The sequence below is a fragment of the Eucalyptus grandis genome, chromosome 9, assembly GCF_016545825.1.
Source record: "Eucalyptus grandis isolate ANBG69807.140 chromosome 9, ASM1654582v1, whole genome shotgun sequence".
NCBI lineage: Eukaryota > Viridiplantae > Streptophyta > Magnoliopsida > Myrtales > Myrtaceae > Eucalyptus > Eucalyptus grandis.
In genome coordinates, this window is record NC_052620.1 from 11,753,144 (window position 1) to 11,767,168 (window position 14,025).

The following is a 14,025-nucleotide window of genomic DNA, read 5'->3' on the forward strand; positions in this document are numbered from 1 at the left end:
CAATCCGTTAAATCCAAAATTTTTAATTTTTTAGTCATCTGTAGGAAAAGAAAATGTGGAGTTAAAAAGAATGAAACACATCAATCATCCTATATTTTTTACAGTAAATATTCTCATTTTTATAACTCAATATACTCTTTCATTTACTTGCAATTGGCGCAACTAGGTCACTTCTAACACTTCCTTTGGAGAAAACGGAATAATCTTCCGTTCATGGTAAGCATATACGGTCAATGTAATTGAAAATTATTTCCTTTTTTATAAATTTACTACTCGTGTCTAAACCTTAGCGGTGGAATAGTAAGTTAGTACTAAAATTCATAATCTACTAGAGATTTGTAGTGATAAAACAGTTTGTTTGTAGAATATCACTGCTGGTCGACACCACTAGTAAACTATATAAGCAATTAATTCATATTTTCTACAAAATAAAAACCAGCTCATTTGTACAAAAACGAAAGGCTGTTTATATTCTACTAGGGCAAGCCTGGTAAATCAATCATGTCGTTAGTCTTTTTCTGACTCGCAAGCTTAAGTACTTGTAAAATCAAAATAAATCTAACAATTTACTGCGATTTTATAGTACACGGATAGTTTTTCTGTCCATAAGTTGCAATTGTTAACCAATACTACTAGTAAAGTATGTAAGCACTCCATAATCTACCAGCGAACGATAGTTCGTAGTCTAAAAGAGTACTTCAACTTGATTATCAATTAATATATTTGTATGTTACTGAAAAATAAAACTCGGTACTCGGTAAAATCAAAGCAAAGGCCACTATTTACTAACCATTTACCATGGAAAATAGTACTTTGTTTGTTAAAGTATCTACGCAAATCATAATCTACTATTATATGAAGGGGTTCAGTTGTAATATTCAAAAACAATTGGTATTCCGCTTTTAGATTTGATGATGGTAAAATCGTTATTTTGTTGATAATTTATTGAACTAAAAATTTGCCAGTCAGTTCTTACTTATCAACAAGATTTCGAACTTACCATCTATCATTCAAATTTTACAATGCACAAACAAGTTTTCGTTTCAGTATTGAATTAATAGAAATCTGCTTGCAAATTGCCATTGAAGTTTAAATCTTCCCATGTTTTAAGACCGTTACACATAAAACTATATTTCGAGTCTATCAACTATACGAGAATTGGGCACTTCTGTATATCCCTCACTCGTGCATCTTCATGGTGTAGAGTCATAATTAAGTTACAAAAAGGAAAATTGTAAAGCATCATAAAAGAAACTTAAGATGTCACAATAATCCATCGTGATCGAGTTTTAAAAGTGTGGAGAAAAAAATATGCAGAGTACAAGGTTGTACCAAAGGAAGACCGAAGTCTAGGAGAGACTCGTGGAATTTGACCACAGCACATGGGGGTAGACACATATATGCAAAAGAAGAGATAGCACTGGCTTTGATATAAAATTAAAAAATTCAACCAAAAAACTTAAGATGATAAATTGAAAGAGACAGAATGAATATAAGAGTATATAGGACCCGTTGGAAAAAGAGACTTCAACAAGCCATAAAGCATCTAAACTCCAAACTCCAAAGTACGTATATCTTTGAATTCCTCAAACCAAGGCGATACTGGCTGCTTGAATAATACTATGGACCGGTGAGCACAGCTAACGATTCTTGCTAGCACCGATTTTACGCTTATCATTTTTTTCTGTGCCTCGATTACTAAAGCAGTCTGTAATGAATGGACGAAATATAGTAAAACAATGATGTTCCACTCCTAATATCACTTGCTGGGATGATATGCTGATGCCATGTGATTCTATAGTTTCCTCTCATTTTCTTTTCAAATGTGTTTAGTTGTTAGTAGTCGACTCTAGAAGTTAGACTACCACAGAAAATTTTAGATCAAGGCAGAACGCCACCTGTGTACCATGCTTGAATAATCTGTAAACATGGAAAGAAGGTGAACAGAGCAAGATATATTGTACCTGCATTTGACTCCATCCACCCCAGTCATCTTCAATATTGCTCCTTGAAAGGTCTAGCACAATCAAATTAGGAAATTGAAAACTCTTCACATAAAATTCCTTATGCATAATTTCCCAAGAAAACCATCTTAGCTCCAAAAGAAGGTTCTCGAAGTTGCCCAAAATATCGATGCCTTTCATTCGAAAGAACCTTAGATTTGGTAGAGCAACTAATTCTTTAGATTCAATGCTACGGCTGCAGCCATCGGAAGTCAGGCTTAGTGCTACCACATCTTCGTTTCTCTGCACATGACAAACTCGATATTGAGCATGCAACATACGATTTACAGAGCTACAACAGAGAGGGCTCAAAAGCATGGTCAAACAATTTCTGTGGTGGTTGAACTCGCCACATGCGCTTTCTCGAACTATGGCATACTCTTTTTCTCAACAAGTGGTTGTTTCCTCCTCTTCTGCATCAACTAATTTTCGCGTATGAAGGAATCAAATTTTCGATTTCTACTTTTCAGGAAATATAATTCAACATATTAATTAAAATTCTTCTTCATTTATTCTAAGAAAATCGGAGTGAAAATAATCTAAATATTTCTTGATAAAGCAATTTTTTTTTCATTTCACCTGGAACACACGTAAACTGTTCTTAGTTTTTCAAAAATTCACTGGAACTAAGAAAATAAAGCAAACCTTCAGGCAATCTCTTTTGGCTCCCCTTCAAACTTTGAGACACTTGACCGAAGGTTTGACAGAAGATGTGACCCCGACAAGACAAAAGCGACGGAAAATGAAGCTATCTTTTGGATGCATATTTTAATCAAATTGCTGCTTTAAATGGGAAAGAAAAATTCAAAGAAATCAAACATATGCAGTTCCCGTTTACCTTTTCTCCTTCCAGTAGTTTCAGGGCATCCTCGTGAATCCACACCCTACAAAACTTGCGAGGATATATTTGAAGAACAATGTACCTTCCAAAGTCTCGAACCTGATCATGCATCCAAATTCTATTATGCCAAACTTGATCATGCATCCAAAATCTATCCTCTTTAAATTTGATAAGGACCTTTGAGAGAGAACCCTCACTGCAATGCTAGGAAAGTATCCACAATCCTTCCACATGATAATCGGATATGTTTTGTCAGTATTGATGAAAAAGCAGGCAATATCCAAAAATATTTCTTGGTGCTTATCCTCTAATCTTTCATAACTTATCATTAATGTATCTTGGACATCCTTAAAAGGACCTTTCTTTAACTTCTGTAGTGTCTCATCCCATACTTCTCTTTTATCCGAATGCTCCAAATCTTTACCCCAGTCAAAAAGATTGGACCCTATCACCGTGACAGCCAAGGGAAGCATGCCCACTGTACGAACAATTTCTGTTGAAAGAGCACCATATTCTTCTGGAGCAGAGTCACTTCTAAATGCATGCTTACAAAACAAATGAAGTGCTAAATCAAATCTCATTTCACAAACTTCATAACGGAAAATACCTTCAGGTTGGTTGAGGACCTCTTTACTAGATACGCCCACTTGAGCCGTCAGGACGCTTTCGTCTCTAGTTGTGATAATGATTCTGCTACTAGAACAAAACCAATCAGATTTTCCAGCTAAATTTTCGAGTTGCTCTTTCTTGTCTAGATCATCAAGTACAATAAGTACTTCTTTATTGCTCAATGCTTTTTTTATCATCTTGATTCCACAATCAACATCTTTAATTTGGTTAGCAATCCCATGACCGGCCAAATCTGATAAGAGCTTTTTTTGCAATTCTAGGAGACCACCATGAGATTGTGATGATGCTCGAACGTCTTCAAGGAAAGTATAGCGTTCAAAGTGGGATAATAATTTGTTGAACACGACTTTAGCAAGAGTTGTTTTTCCAACACCACCCATACCATGGATACCAACGAAACGTACACCATTAGACCCAACATCCAACAATTTCATTATGTCTTCCACCCGAGCGCTATCTTCAACCCAATGTCCAGTCACAATCATGTGTCTTGAATTAAGCTTACGGGAAACCTCTTCTACAATCAATTCAATTTGCTCTCCTTGGCTGCAGCAAAGCATGAAAATTTCGTTTTAGTCAAAGACATGATAGACTACAGGCCTCCAAGGAACATGTAGATACATAACTCTACGCATGGAAATTATACATTATAATTAGTTGAACAGGAAATTTTCAGGTGCAGGTTGGGTTAGACACAATTTTCTACGGGTTTGAGAAAACATTTTTCATCCACACCTCATTACCTTTTGTAGGTTCTCAAGCACAATCTTAGTCAGGATTCCATTAACTTCTAAATCTAATGCCACACCGATATAGTTTGAAATTTTGGACACACAAAGTTTCTTCCAAAGAAAAAGTGCAGGAAAATTCCCCTCTGTAAGAGCCTTCTTTCAGTCCATTAGGGCCAAACTTCTTTTTGCGCATGGAGATGCTTTTCACACACACAATGTTTAAAAGAGGGCCAATTTAAAAAAAAACCCAAAACTTTAGGTCAAATTTCAAATTTGCCCCGAACTTTTTTGTCTTATATAAAACCCCAAACTTTAGGTCCAGTCCTAAATCTACCCTAAATTTTTTTTTTGTCTCAGAAAAAACCTCAAACTTTAGGTCTAATCCTAAATCTACCCCAAACTTTTCCTTTGTCTTAGAAAAAACTCAAAACTTTAGATCCAATCCCAAAGCCACCCTAAATTTTTTTGTCATAAAGAAAATCATCAATTTTTATTATATTCCTAAATTCCTATTAGCCCTATGTCCAAAAGTTGTTGTTATTAGTTCTTAATATTTTATATCCTGGAAAAAATTTATTTTGGAAATAATTTTCCATGTCGCCTTGTCGATGTGTATTTATTATCAATGTGAAAATGCCACTTTATATTGGGACATGACCACTTGATAGATTTAAGAATATACTAAAAGTTGATCTTTTTATACACAAACATAAGGTAAAATACCAAATCGATACACCCATCAATTGCCATGTGTCATTTAATTCAACAATTTAATAGTAAAATTTAACGAAAACTAACGGAGGGTGGTCAAAAAATTAATTTGCGGTAAATTTGTTACATGTCTACCAATTCAAGATTTTTTGTGGTATTAACTCTTTTTTTTAGACAAAAGAAAATTTGGGGCAAATTTGGGATTGGACTTCAAGCTTAGGGTTTTTTCTGAGAAAAGAGAAAAGTTTGGGGCATATTTGAGACTAGACCTAAAGTTTGAGATTTTTTATGAGATAGAAAAGGGTTTGGGGTAGATTCAAAACCGAACCTAAAGTTTGGGATTTATTTTGGAATTGGCCCAAATTACATATCAAGATTTAATAGTTATGAAAATTTAACGGGTTTCAAGCCAAAAAAGTGTAAAAACTTGTTCAAGGCAAGACTATATATATGCTAAGGTTCATGAGAGTACAAAACTTGAAATTCACGGTATCATTGTCCTTTGATATGATGTGTCCACTTTTTCCCTTGTCCTTTTGTTTTTTCCTTACTTTCTCTTTTTCCAAAGGGAATCATAAAAATGTAAGATTAGTTGTCGGTGATTTCGTTGGTACGTCACAATCACAACGTGCAATAAAAGAGATAGGACGGGTAGGGTGGAGCTAGGTCCAGTGAGTATTCACAAAGGCCTAGCTACTCAAGTTCACATTTGTGAAGGCATACTGTCGTAAGGTTGATGGAAGAGGCAAGATGATAATTAGCACATGACCGACATGGCATAAAGCAACTTCACTAAATCATAGTTAATATTAACCATCACTATGTTCTTTTGTTTTTGTTTTTTCAGCGCCACGTCTTTCCTCCTCCTCTATAGGGCCAATTCAAAAAAAAAAAAAAAAAAAAAAACTCCAAATTTTAGATCCATTTACGAATATGTCCGGAATTTTTTTTGTCTCATAAAAAACTTCAAAGTTTAGGTTCAGTTTCAAATCTACCCCAAACTTTTTTTTTTTTTTTTTCAGAAGAAACCCTAACTTTATGTCAAGTCCCAAATTTGTCCCTAATTTTGTTTTGTCTTAAAAAAAGAGTTAATATCACAAAAAATACCATACTAGTAGACATGTAACAAATTTACCCCAAACTAATTTTCTAACCACCTTCCATCAATTTCTATTAAATTTTACTATCAAATTGCTAAGTTAAATGACGCGTGTCAATCAATAAATGTACCAATTTGGGGTTTTACCCTCCGTTTGTACAAAAAAAAAAAAACTCTTAATATATTCTCAAATCTATCCCATAGTCTTGTCTCAACTTAAAGTGGCATTTCCACATCGATAATAAATACACATCGTTAAGGTGACGTGGAAAATTAAAACCAAGATGAAACCATTCTAGGATATAAAAAATTAAGAACTACTAACTGTGACTTTTGGACAGAGGGATAATGGTGGCAAATTTAGGAATATAGTAAAAATTGATGATTTTCTTTTTGACAAAAACATATGGGTAGAATTGGGACTAGACCTAAAGTTTTGAGTTTTTTTTTTTTTTTTTTTGAGATAAAAGAAAGGTTTAGGGCAGATTTGGAACTAAACCTAAAGTTTGGAATATTTTCTGAGATGAAAAAAAGTTTGGGGCTGATTTAGGACTGGACCTAAAGTTCGGGTTTTTTATGAGACAAAAAAAAAAAAGTTCGGGGCAAATTTGAGATTGGACCTAGAGTTTGGGTTTTGTTTTTTTTTTTTTTTTTTGGAATTATCCCTTTAAAAGATGTGTGTGTGTTCAATTTCTTCATACTACGTCAATATTTTCCTTTCATTAAATAATAATTATAATATTTCATAATATGGAAATTTTGTAAAATCTTTTAACTGTCCCTTTTTCGCATGGATGCATCGTATGTGCGCTTTTATAATGTTAATTATGCACTTTTTATAAATAGAAAATCTAATCATGTCTTGGAATAATTTTAAAATTGCCTTACTCCTATTAATCGAACAATTTTACATGAGTTTTTTTATTGTACAAAATTGATGATTACCACCAGAGGTGAAAAATACGGAAAATCACATGATTTGTACTATACTTATTGTGGTAATACAGTTAAGTAAAATAATTGATTTAGTGAAAAATACGATTTTAAAAAATGCCTTGTTTGGGTTGGGTTTGACTCGATTTGATGAGCTTAAAAAAAATAGCCATTTCCTATTTTCTATTATGGGTTCTCGGCTGTTTTGGTCTAGCTTTCATTAACTTCTAATGCAAATCTTAAATAAAAATGTCAAAATGCTTTATGTTTGGAAATTTCGAGGGACGAACTTTCATTCAATGAAATGTAAATACTGTGCATATTAACCATAAAAAGTAGAGGAAATTTACCGTTTGCCTTTAAGATTCCATCCCTTTATATGTGCAACCTCGAGAAGGGCATCTTCCCACCGCTTCAATTCATCGGAGCCAAACTTCTTCTGGTGCTCGGGCATGGCTTTTTTATACAACTTGGTTTTGAGCTTAACATCATCAGTTTTCACATCATAGAAGATGGGAAGTATTTCTTTCTTCCCCTTAGATGTTGATGTGCATTCTACCATGTATGCAATCTCCTGGAGACACCATGAACTATTAGCGTAACCCTTAGAGAAGATAGGTATGTAAATTTGAGACTTGTCAAGTGCTTTCAACAGCTCGCCACCAATTTTTTTTCCGAATTTGAGTTCTTCGTTGTCGAAGAAAACGCGGATTCCTGCATTTCTCAAGCTACTGTTGAGGCAACTGGTGAATCCATTGCGAGTATCTGGTCCCCGGAAGCTCAGGAACACATCGTACTCTTCGTTAGATGCATTTTGGGTTCTCAAGTTTGACTCTGAGTCCCTCCTTAATGCCTCCTCCTCTTCTCCAGACCAATCGTCCAGTCTCGAGGTTGACTTCGAACCCCTACTCCTCGAGTTCGTGATACCAAAATTACAGACTTGTAACCTGATCCAGACGTAAGATAAGGAATGTGAATTGCACAAGCAGGCTGAATTGAATTAAACATGTATAGGAGCAAAGTTTTATTATATTGTGCATTATCTGTAAACAAGAGATCGAAAAGAAGTGGAATTAAATTACTTACACTTTCGCTACAGCCAAAGCGACGATAGTGATTATAGGAGCCTGACCTCCATTGGATCCCATCTGTGGGCCGATCCTCTCAGCTCTATTCACCCAGAGCGGTTCTCCGTTCTGTAAAGATGGCTAATTGGGACGGTTCAGCGAAGAAAGATCGACGCGGTGAAGAGAAGGAGGGCAGTCAACGCGGGGAGGCGCGCGAAGACAGAGAGGGGTCCACAAAAAGCGGGCAGGGTCTACGTTTATGTCCTGGTGGAAAATTTAAAGCTCAATACGTCAAGATCATGTGCGGTGCACGTGGTCCACCACTAGCATAATTAAAGAACAGGTAATTGAATCATATCCGAACTACCGTCGTCCATCCACACAGTAGCCTCATACTGAAAAGGTCATCTCGACATCAGGATCAAACACATCGTGAAAAGAAACCTCGATATGTGCTATCACCCCATAACGAGCAATCGGAGCCACATCCATACTAACAATCTGATAAATAAAAAAAAAAAGTAATGAGCAACGCCCAGTAAAAAATAATAAGACTCTAACCTAGACAATCCACAACTGCCAAAGAAGACAAGAGAAACACAACCAAATAGCTTAAGATACTACAACAGGATTGTCATAGGTAATACTAAATAAATATTGATGCACCACATGAATGATCACTCTATACCCAACATACTAAATGCACCCATACACCTCATGCTCTAAATCCGTGCCAAGATGTAATGCAACAGCAGCGGATGAACTCACACGCCAACTGGAATTTATTTTATAGTGTGAATATCAAGTCCACCCTCGATCAATTTACCCACCGAAATGCCGCCTGCCCGATCGAGTCACTTCCAGAATCCCACAGCTGGACATCCACAATATTTCTATCATGAGTATCTCACTCCAAGACATCTCAGTATCGCACAATCGAAGCATCCCAAGAACACACAGCATGGGGTATGTCACTCCGAGGCATCTCAGTATCCCACAACCGAGGCATCCAAGAACATACAACACGGGCATTCCACTCCCCGGGGCATCACCGGCATCTCAAACCGATGGAAATCTCTTACTCATTCAAGCGCTTTTGATTGGCCATTATGGTCGTCTAAGAAGTCTTTGAAAAATTCCAAAACATGTTAAAAAGTCCTAGTGCCTTTAACGGCGTCCACTTGCAAATGCATAATATTAGGTGAGAAATAGACAACTATATTTGATTTTAATGTGAGCTGACCAACTTTTGTTTCTTCCGTGAAAAAACGATAGAAAAGCCCTCCTATTCTTTTGTGAATGATTCTGACTTGTCCATGACTGTGTGTCCCTTATTACCAGTGGGATTCTCCAGCTATATTAAAAGAATAAATTTACCAAGAAATAGGATTGACTTTGTGACGGTTTGATTTTCCGCTTCTGTTTTCAATTAAATAAATCGGGCTTTTGTCGACGTGCTTTTAGCGCTATTCTCTGAGCTAATCACTCATGAGATAACTTGACTAATCAGGAAAGTTATTAAAGGATTTTGATGCAACAGACTTGAGAATTCAACTAGGAATCGACTGCTCGACCGTGTTAGTCTACAAGAATCAGTTCGGCACAGTCGAAAATCTATCAGAAATCGGAAATAGGTCGATTCAATAGAGATAAAATTAGACTTGGGTGATTCCAACTAATTACAAATTTCTCGTCGATCGGCACTAAACGAATTTTCTGTTGTTTTGGTAGCATGTGCTCATAATTGAAACCTCGAGATTTTTTACGACAATCGAGAGTCGTCAATGCGTCGAAGATGTACATTGTTGCTCGGGAATAATCGACCACGGGTCAGTTGCACCGAAAATTCCTAAAAACTAACCGATAATATAGGTTGCGCTAAAATCACGTTTGACTGAAATTAACCAAGGAAATGATGTCGATTACAGAAATTAAGAATTGTCACGTGTCACAATTCATCCCAAGGACATTGTTGCATCTTCTCAAAATTTATTGATGATGGGAATTGTTCACGAAATGTGCAAGATCAGCAAATTAAAAGAGCAAGGAATTGCCACATTTTAAGTAGGATTTTAAGGCCTCTAATGTGAAGCAATTTAAGAGGTATTATAAGTTGTTACAAAGGGACTTGACCCTATTAAATTAGATGCTAGATTAGTAATTAAAGAAAGAAGAGAAGTCTCCTCAAAAGGAAATTCGTACGAATCCCTCTCTCCTACAATTTCACCTCAATTTCCTTGGTATTTAATGGAGATGGACTTGGAAAAGATAGAGGGACCACTTGATAGGGAAAGGAACTCAATTTCCATGGGAAAAAACTACGAGAATCAACTTCAAAATTCGTATTCAGCAGTTTACATGGATTCCAACCTTTTCTTTTATCCCATTTAGAAGAGACAACGTTGAAAACTTTGTGGGGCCTATGATAGTGATAGGTGGCCAAAATTTCCATTGAAAAATATGCCAAAAGCTGAAGGAAATTTCAATGAAACTTCCAAGCAATTTCCTCTCTCCTTCCCCACCCTTTTCTCACGCATGGACGTCTGCTGTATTTTACGATGGCAACTTCCACATTTTCCTTTCTTCCTCTAATTTTTTTCTTCTCCCTTGTCTCTTTCAACATACAAGATGTTGCTTTCTCTTCCCTTGAATGTGCAACTTCCATTTCTGCTCCCTCTTGAACGACAAACCGGAGATTAAGAAACAAAACAAAGCAAGGCGTGAACGTGACATTACCAAAAAATTCTTGGACCCACATAAATGTCGATCGCCTACAACCATGGTTTTCATATATAGGTCGGATAGTTCGAGTCAGGAAAAAACCCCCTCACCCGGACAAGAACCGCGCAACCAACCAAAATCCATATTTAGTTCCCTCTATCGAAAAATTTAAAAATTCGTGTGTTGCTGTTGCCATCACACCACAGCACATTCCTCTGCAGTTTCGGCTCAACACCATCACCAAGAGGCTCAAGGCTGGTCTCTGTGTTACTGTCCAACCACCAACGAGAACTGCCGTTAGCCGTGAATATGTGAGTTGTCTTCTAAATCTGGACTAGGGGATGAGTACCTCTATTAGGAATTCATACAAGTTAAAAAGATGTAGATGGCGTTATATATGAATGTTGGTTAGGGATGTTAGGATAGACATAGAAAAACTTAGATAGGGTTTAGAGAGCAAGACAAACGTCGTGGAGGAAGATTCGGACTAGAACAGTAGCTGATTTCTGAAACAGTTTCCAGGACCTTGGTGTTTTACTAATTTCGTAGACAATTGTGTGTTGCGATTTTGAAGGAATTATATTCTGAAGAAATGTTTTCGATATCCTAAATAATAACATATAGTGTTCTCAGAATTTTTAGAATTTAAAAGGATGACGATTTTCATGACGTCATCCTTGAAGCAATGGTGAGCAGTTTAAACCGTGACCTGTTATGATACCGAGGGCTGTTACTGACCTTTAGAAGTCGAATTTCCAATCAGTTTCTTCATGAAAGTTGTTCGTTATAAATTTTAGTTTAACATACTTGAATTTCAAATCAAACGGACTAGATTTCGACCCAAAAACGAACTCATTTCAATGAGTTAGGCTCTCTAGAACTGGACCCGATTTTTGTGCTAGATAAAAAGAATTTCTAGGCCGAATCCAAAGGGATCTGGATCTCGGTGTCTTCATGAAAAATTTTTTTTTTTTTGTGTTTTCTAGCACATGTCCAAATTTGAGAATTTTTCGAGCTCATACGAGTGGGTTTCTGACTTCGAATTTGGGATAGTGTAATTGGACTGTTTTCTGTGAATTTGGGTTAGTAAGAGTGTACGTTTTTTTTGAAGTATTCTTGCTATGAAATTGCTTAATTGTGACTGTGAATGCTATGTGTAACTAATTATTGAAGTGTGACATTGATCATATGCATTCATGGCATAAGATTCCACCACGAGCCTTTGGGGCCGGGCGATGCTCCTTCGGGAATGCCCCAAGTCAACGGATGCCGGTCGCAGTGGAGGCTGGACCGATGCTCCTATATGGAATGCCGTCTAGATGTAGACGATGCCGCGCTCGACGGTGCGAGGCGATGCCCGGTTATGCCGGAAGACTGTTATCTGAGCATTGAAATCATTTGTGACACATGAAATGCCCAGTTATGCCGGAAGACTGTTATATGAGTATTGAAATCATTTGTGACGCATGAATGAGTAAAAGTGAGTGACCTAATTAAAAGATAGAACTTTGTGGTGCGGTATGGGACGTGCCATAACGGTTTAGTATGGTAATTGTGGGTTCGTGTAATTATGTGACATTTATATCCTTACATATGTATGTGTTAAAAGTATTATGATGATATATGATCTCGATATCTTATGCATGATTTAATTGACACTAACATGCAGGAAAGTATTGGTATTAAAAAAGTGTGAGAAAAGCGATTAGATTGCATGTTGAGTGTACCCTTCTCCTAATTTGGATTTAGGGGATTTACTTGCTGAGATGTGATCTCACCCCGTCGTGGTCTAAAATTTTTCAGGTCCCTAAATGGAGGAAGGCTAGGTCGTGTACAGTCGGTCACAGTAAAGGAGGAATAGGACTCTCGCTATCTCCTTCCAAGTGATGATGGGTTTTCCGTCAAGACTAGATGTAGGGTGACAGCTCACCCCTGAGAAATCGAGAAGTATGGTAGTGCAGTAGTAAACCCCAGTCTTATAGATAGAAGTTTAGTTAGTGGGTAATCGAACCGCTTCACTTTTTGTATCAAACATTGGGGTGTTAAAGTGGTGTATATATATATAAGTACTGTGATGTTGTAGGTGTGGCTTGTGAAAAATTATATCCTACATTTCTATCCCATTGTTTTGTTGTATGGAGATTGTTTTACATTTCTGCATGTGCAAAATAATGAATGGGTCGGCAACAATTCCTGGGATGTGCATGAGCCCAGTGTTCGGGTCTTGACAGAGTTTCAGTGACTTGATGAGTTACATAAAGAAGGTGGGGCCTCGGTTCATTTCCAAGAAATGCAACCCCCAACCTATGGGGTTGCACATATCTTATCAAGCCAAAAATTAAAAATAATATGAATTTGTAAAAAATCGAATGTTCAAATATGGCATCGAATGTGATAGTGCACGTGTGACGTCCCAATTGCGTCATGTACTAAGCCCAAGTGAAAATTATATGGATTATCAACTTATAGGACTTATTAATTTCAATCGTTCAACTACAACGTTCACCTTTAAAGGTTAGCATGTATAACATGAATATTTTGAAATCTAAACTTTATATAACAAGGTTATCCTGCAATAATCCTGTCAACTAACATTAGATAATACAACCAGGATCATATATAAAGATCAAGAGAAGCTTCATTACTTTTCTTTTAACAACATTCGGGCTTACAAATATCAACCTGGATTACCTACATAGTTTTTCCACCTATGTACAACATACTTACAAGTTCAAAAGCAAAGGTGTAAGTAAACAACCAGGGGAAAAGGGTGGGGGGTTTCTAACTCCACTATCCCACACAAGCCCACATCCATAAAAAAACAAAAGGTGTTCCTCTAGCTTCTACATGATCTAGATGCCTAAGCGCCATCCGTCTCAGCTCCAGGTCCTCCAGCACCAAAAGGAAGGGGGCCAAACATCTCCCCTTCGTGGTTTATGAACCACGCAACAAACTTCATCAGATTTATATCCTCTCTACCGTCGTCCATCCACAGAGTAGCCTCATACTTCAAAAAGGTCATCTTGACATCAAGATCAAACACATCATGAAAAGAAACCTCGATACGTGCTATCATCCCGCAACAAGCAATCGAAGGCACGTCCATACTAACAATCTGGAAAAAAAAAAAAAAAAAGCAATGAGCGATGCCCAGTAAAAAAATAATAATACTCTAACCTAGACAATCCACAGCTGCCAAAGAAGACAAGAGAAACACAATCAAATAGCTTAAGATACTAAGTCGGGATTGTCACAAGAAATACTAAATAAATATTGATGCACCACATGA

General features: G+C 36.7%; 1 protein-coding gene across 1 annotated transcript; it reads right to left on the bottom strand.

The window, feature by feature from the left end:
• Positions 1–1,881: 1,881 nt before the first annotated feature.
• LOC104420271 (TMV resistance protein N-like) lies at positions 1,882–9,047 on the bottom strand. The gene is made up of 8 exons (XM_039302343.1): positions 8,874–9,047; positions 8,412–8,516; positions 8,035–8,144; positions 7,299–7,895; positions 3,036–4,020; positions 2,842–2,943; positions 1,965–2,246; positions 1,882–1,920 (listed from the first exon to the last, which is right to left on the bottom strand). The coding sequence occupies exons 1-8, from the start codon at positions 9,045–9,047 to the stop codon at positions 1,882–1,884; spliced, it is 2,394 nt and encodes a 797-aa protein (XP_039158277.1).
• Positions 9,048–14,025: the final 4,978 nt, after the last annotated feature.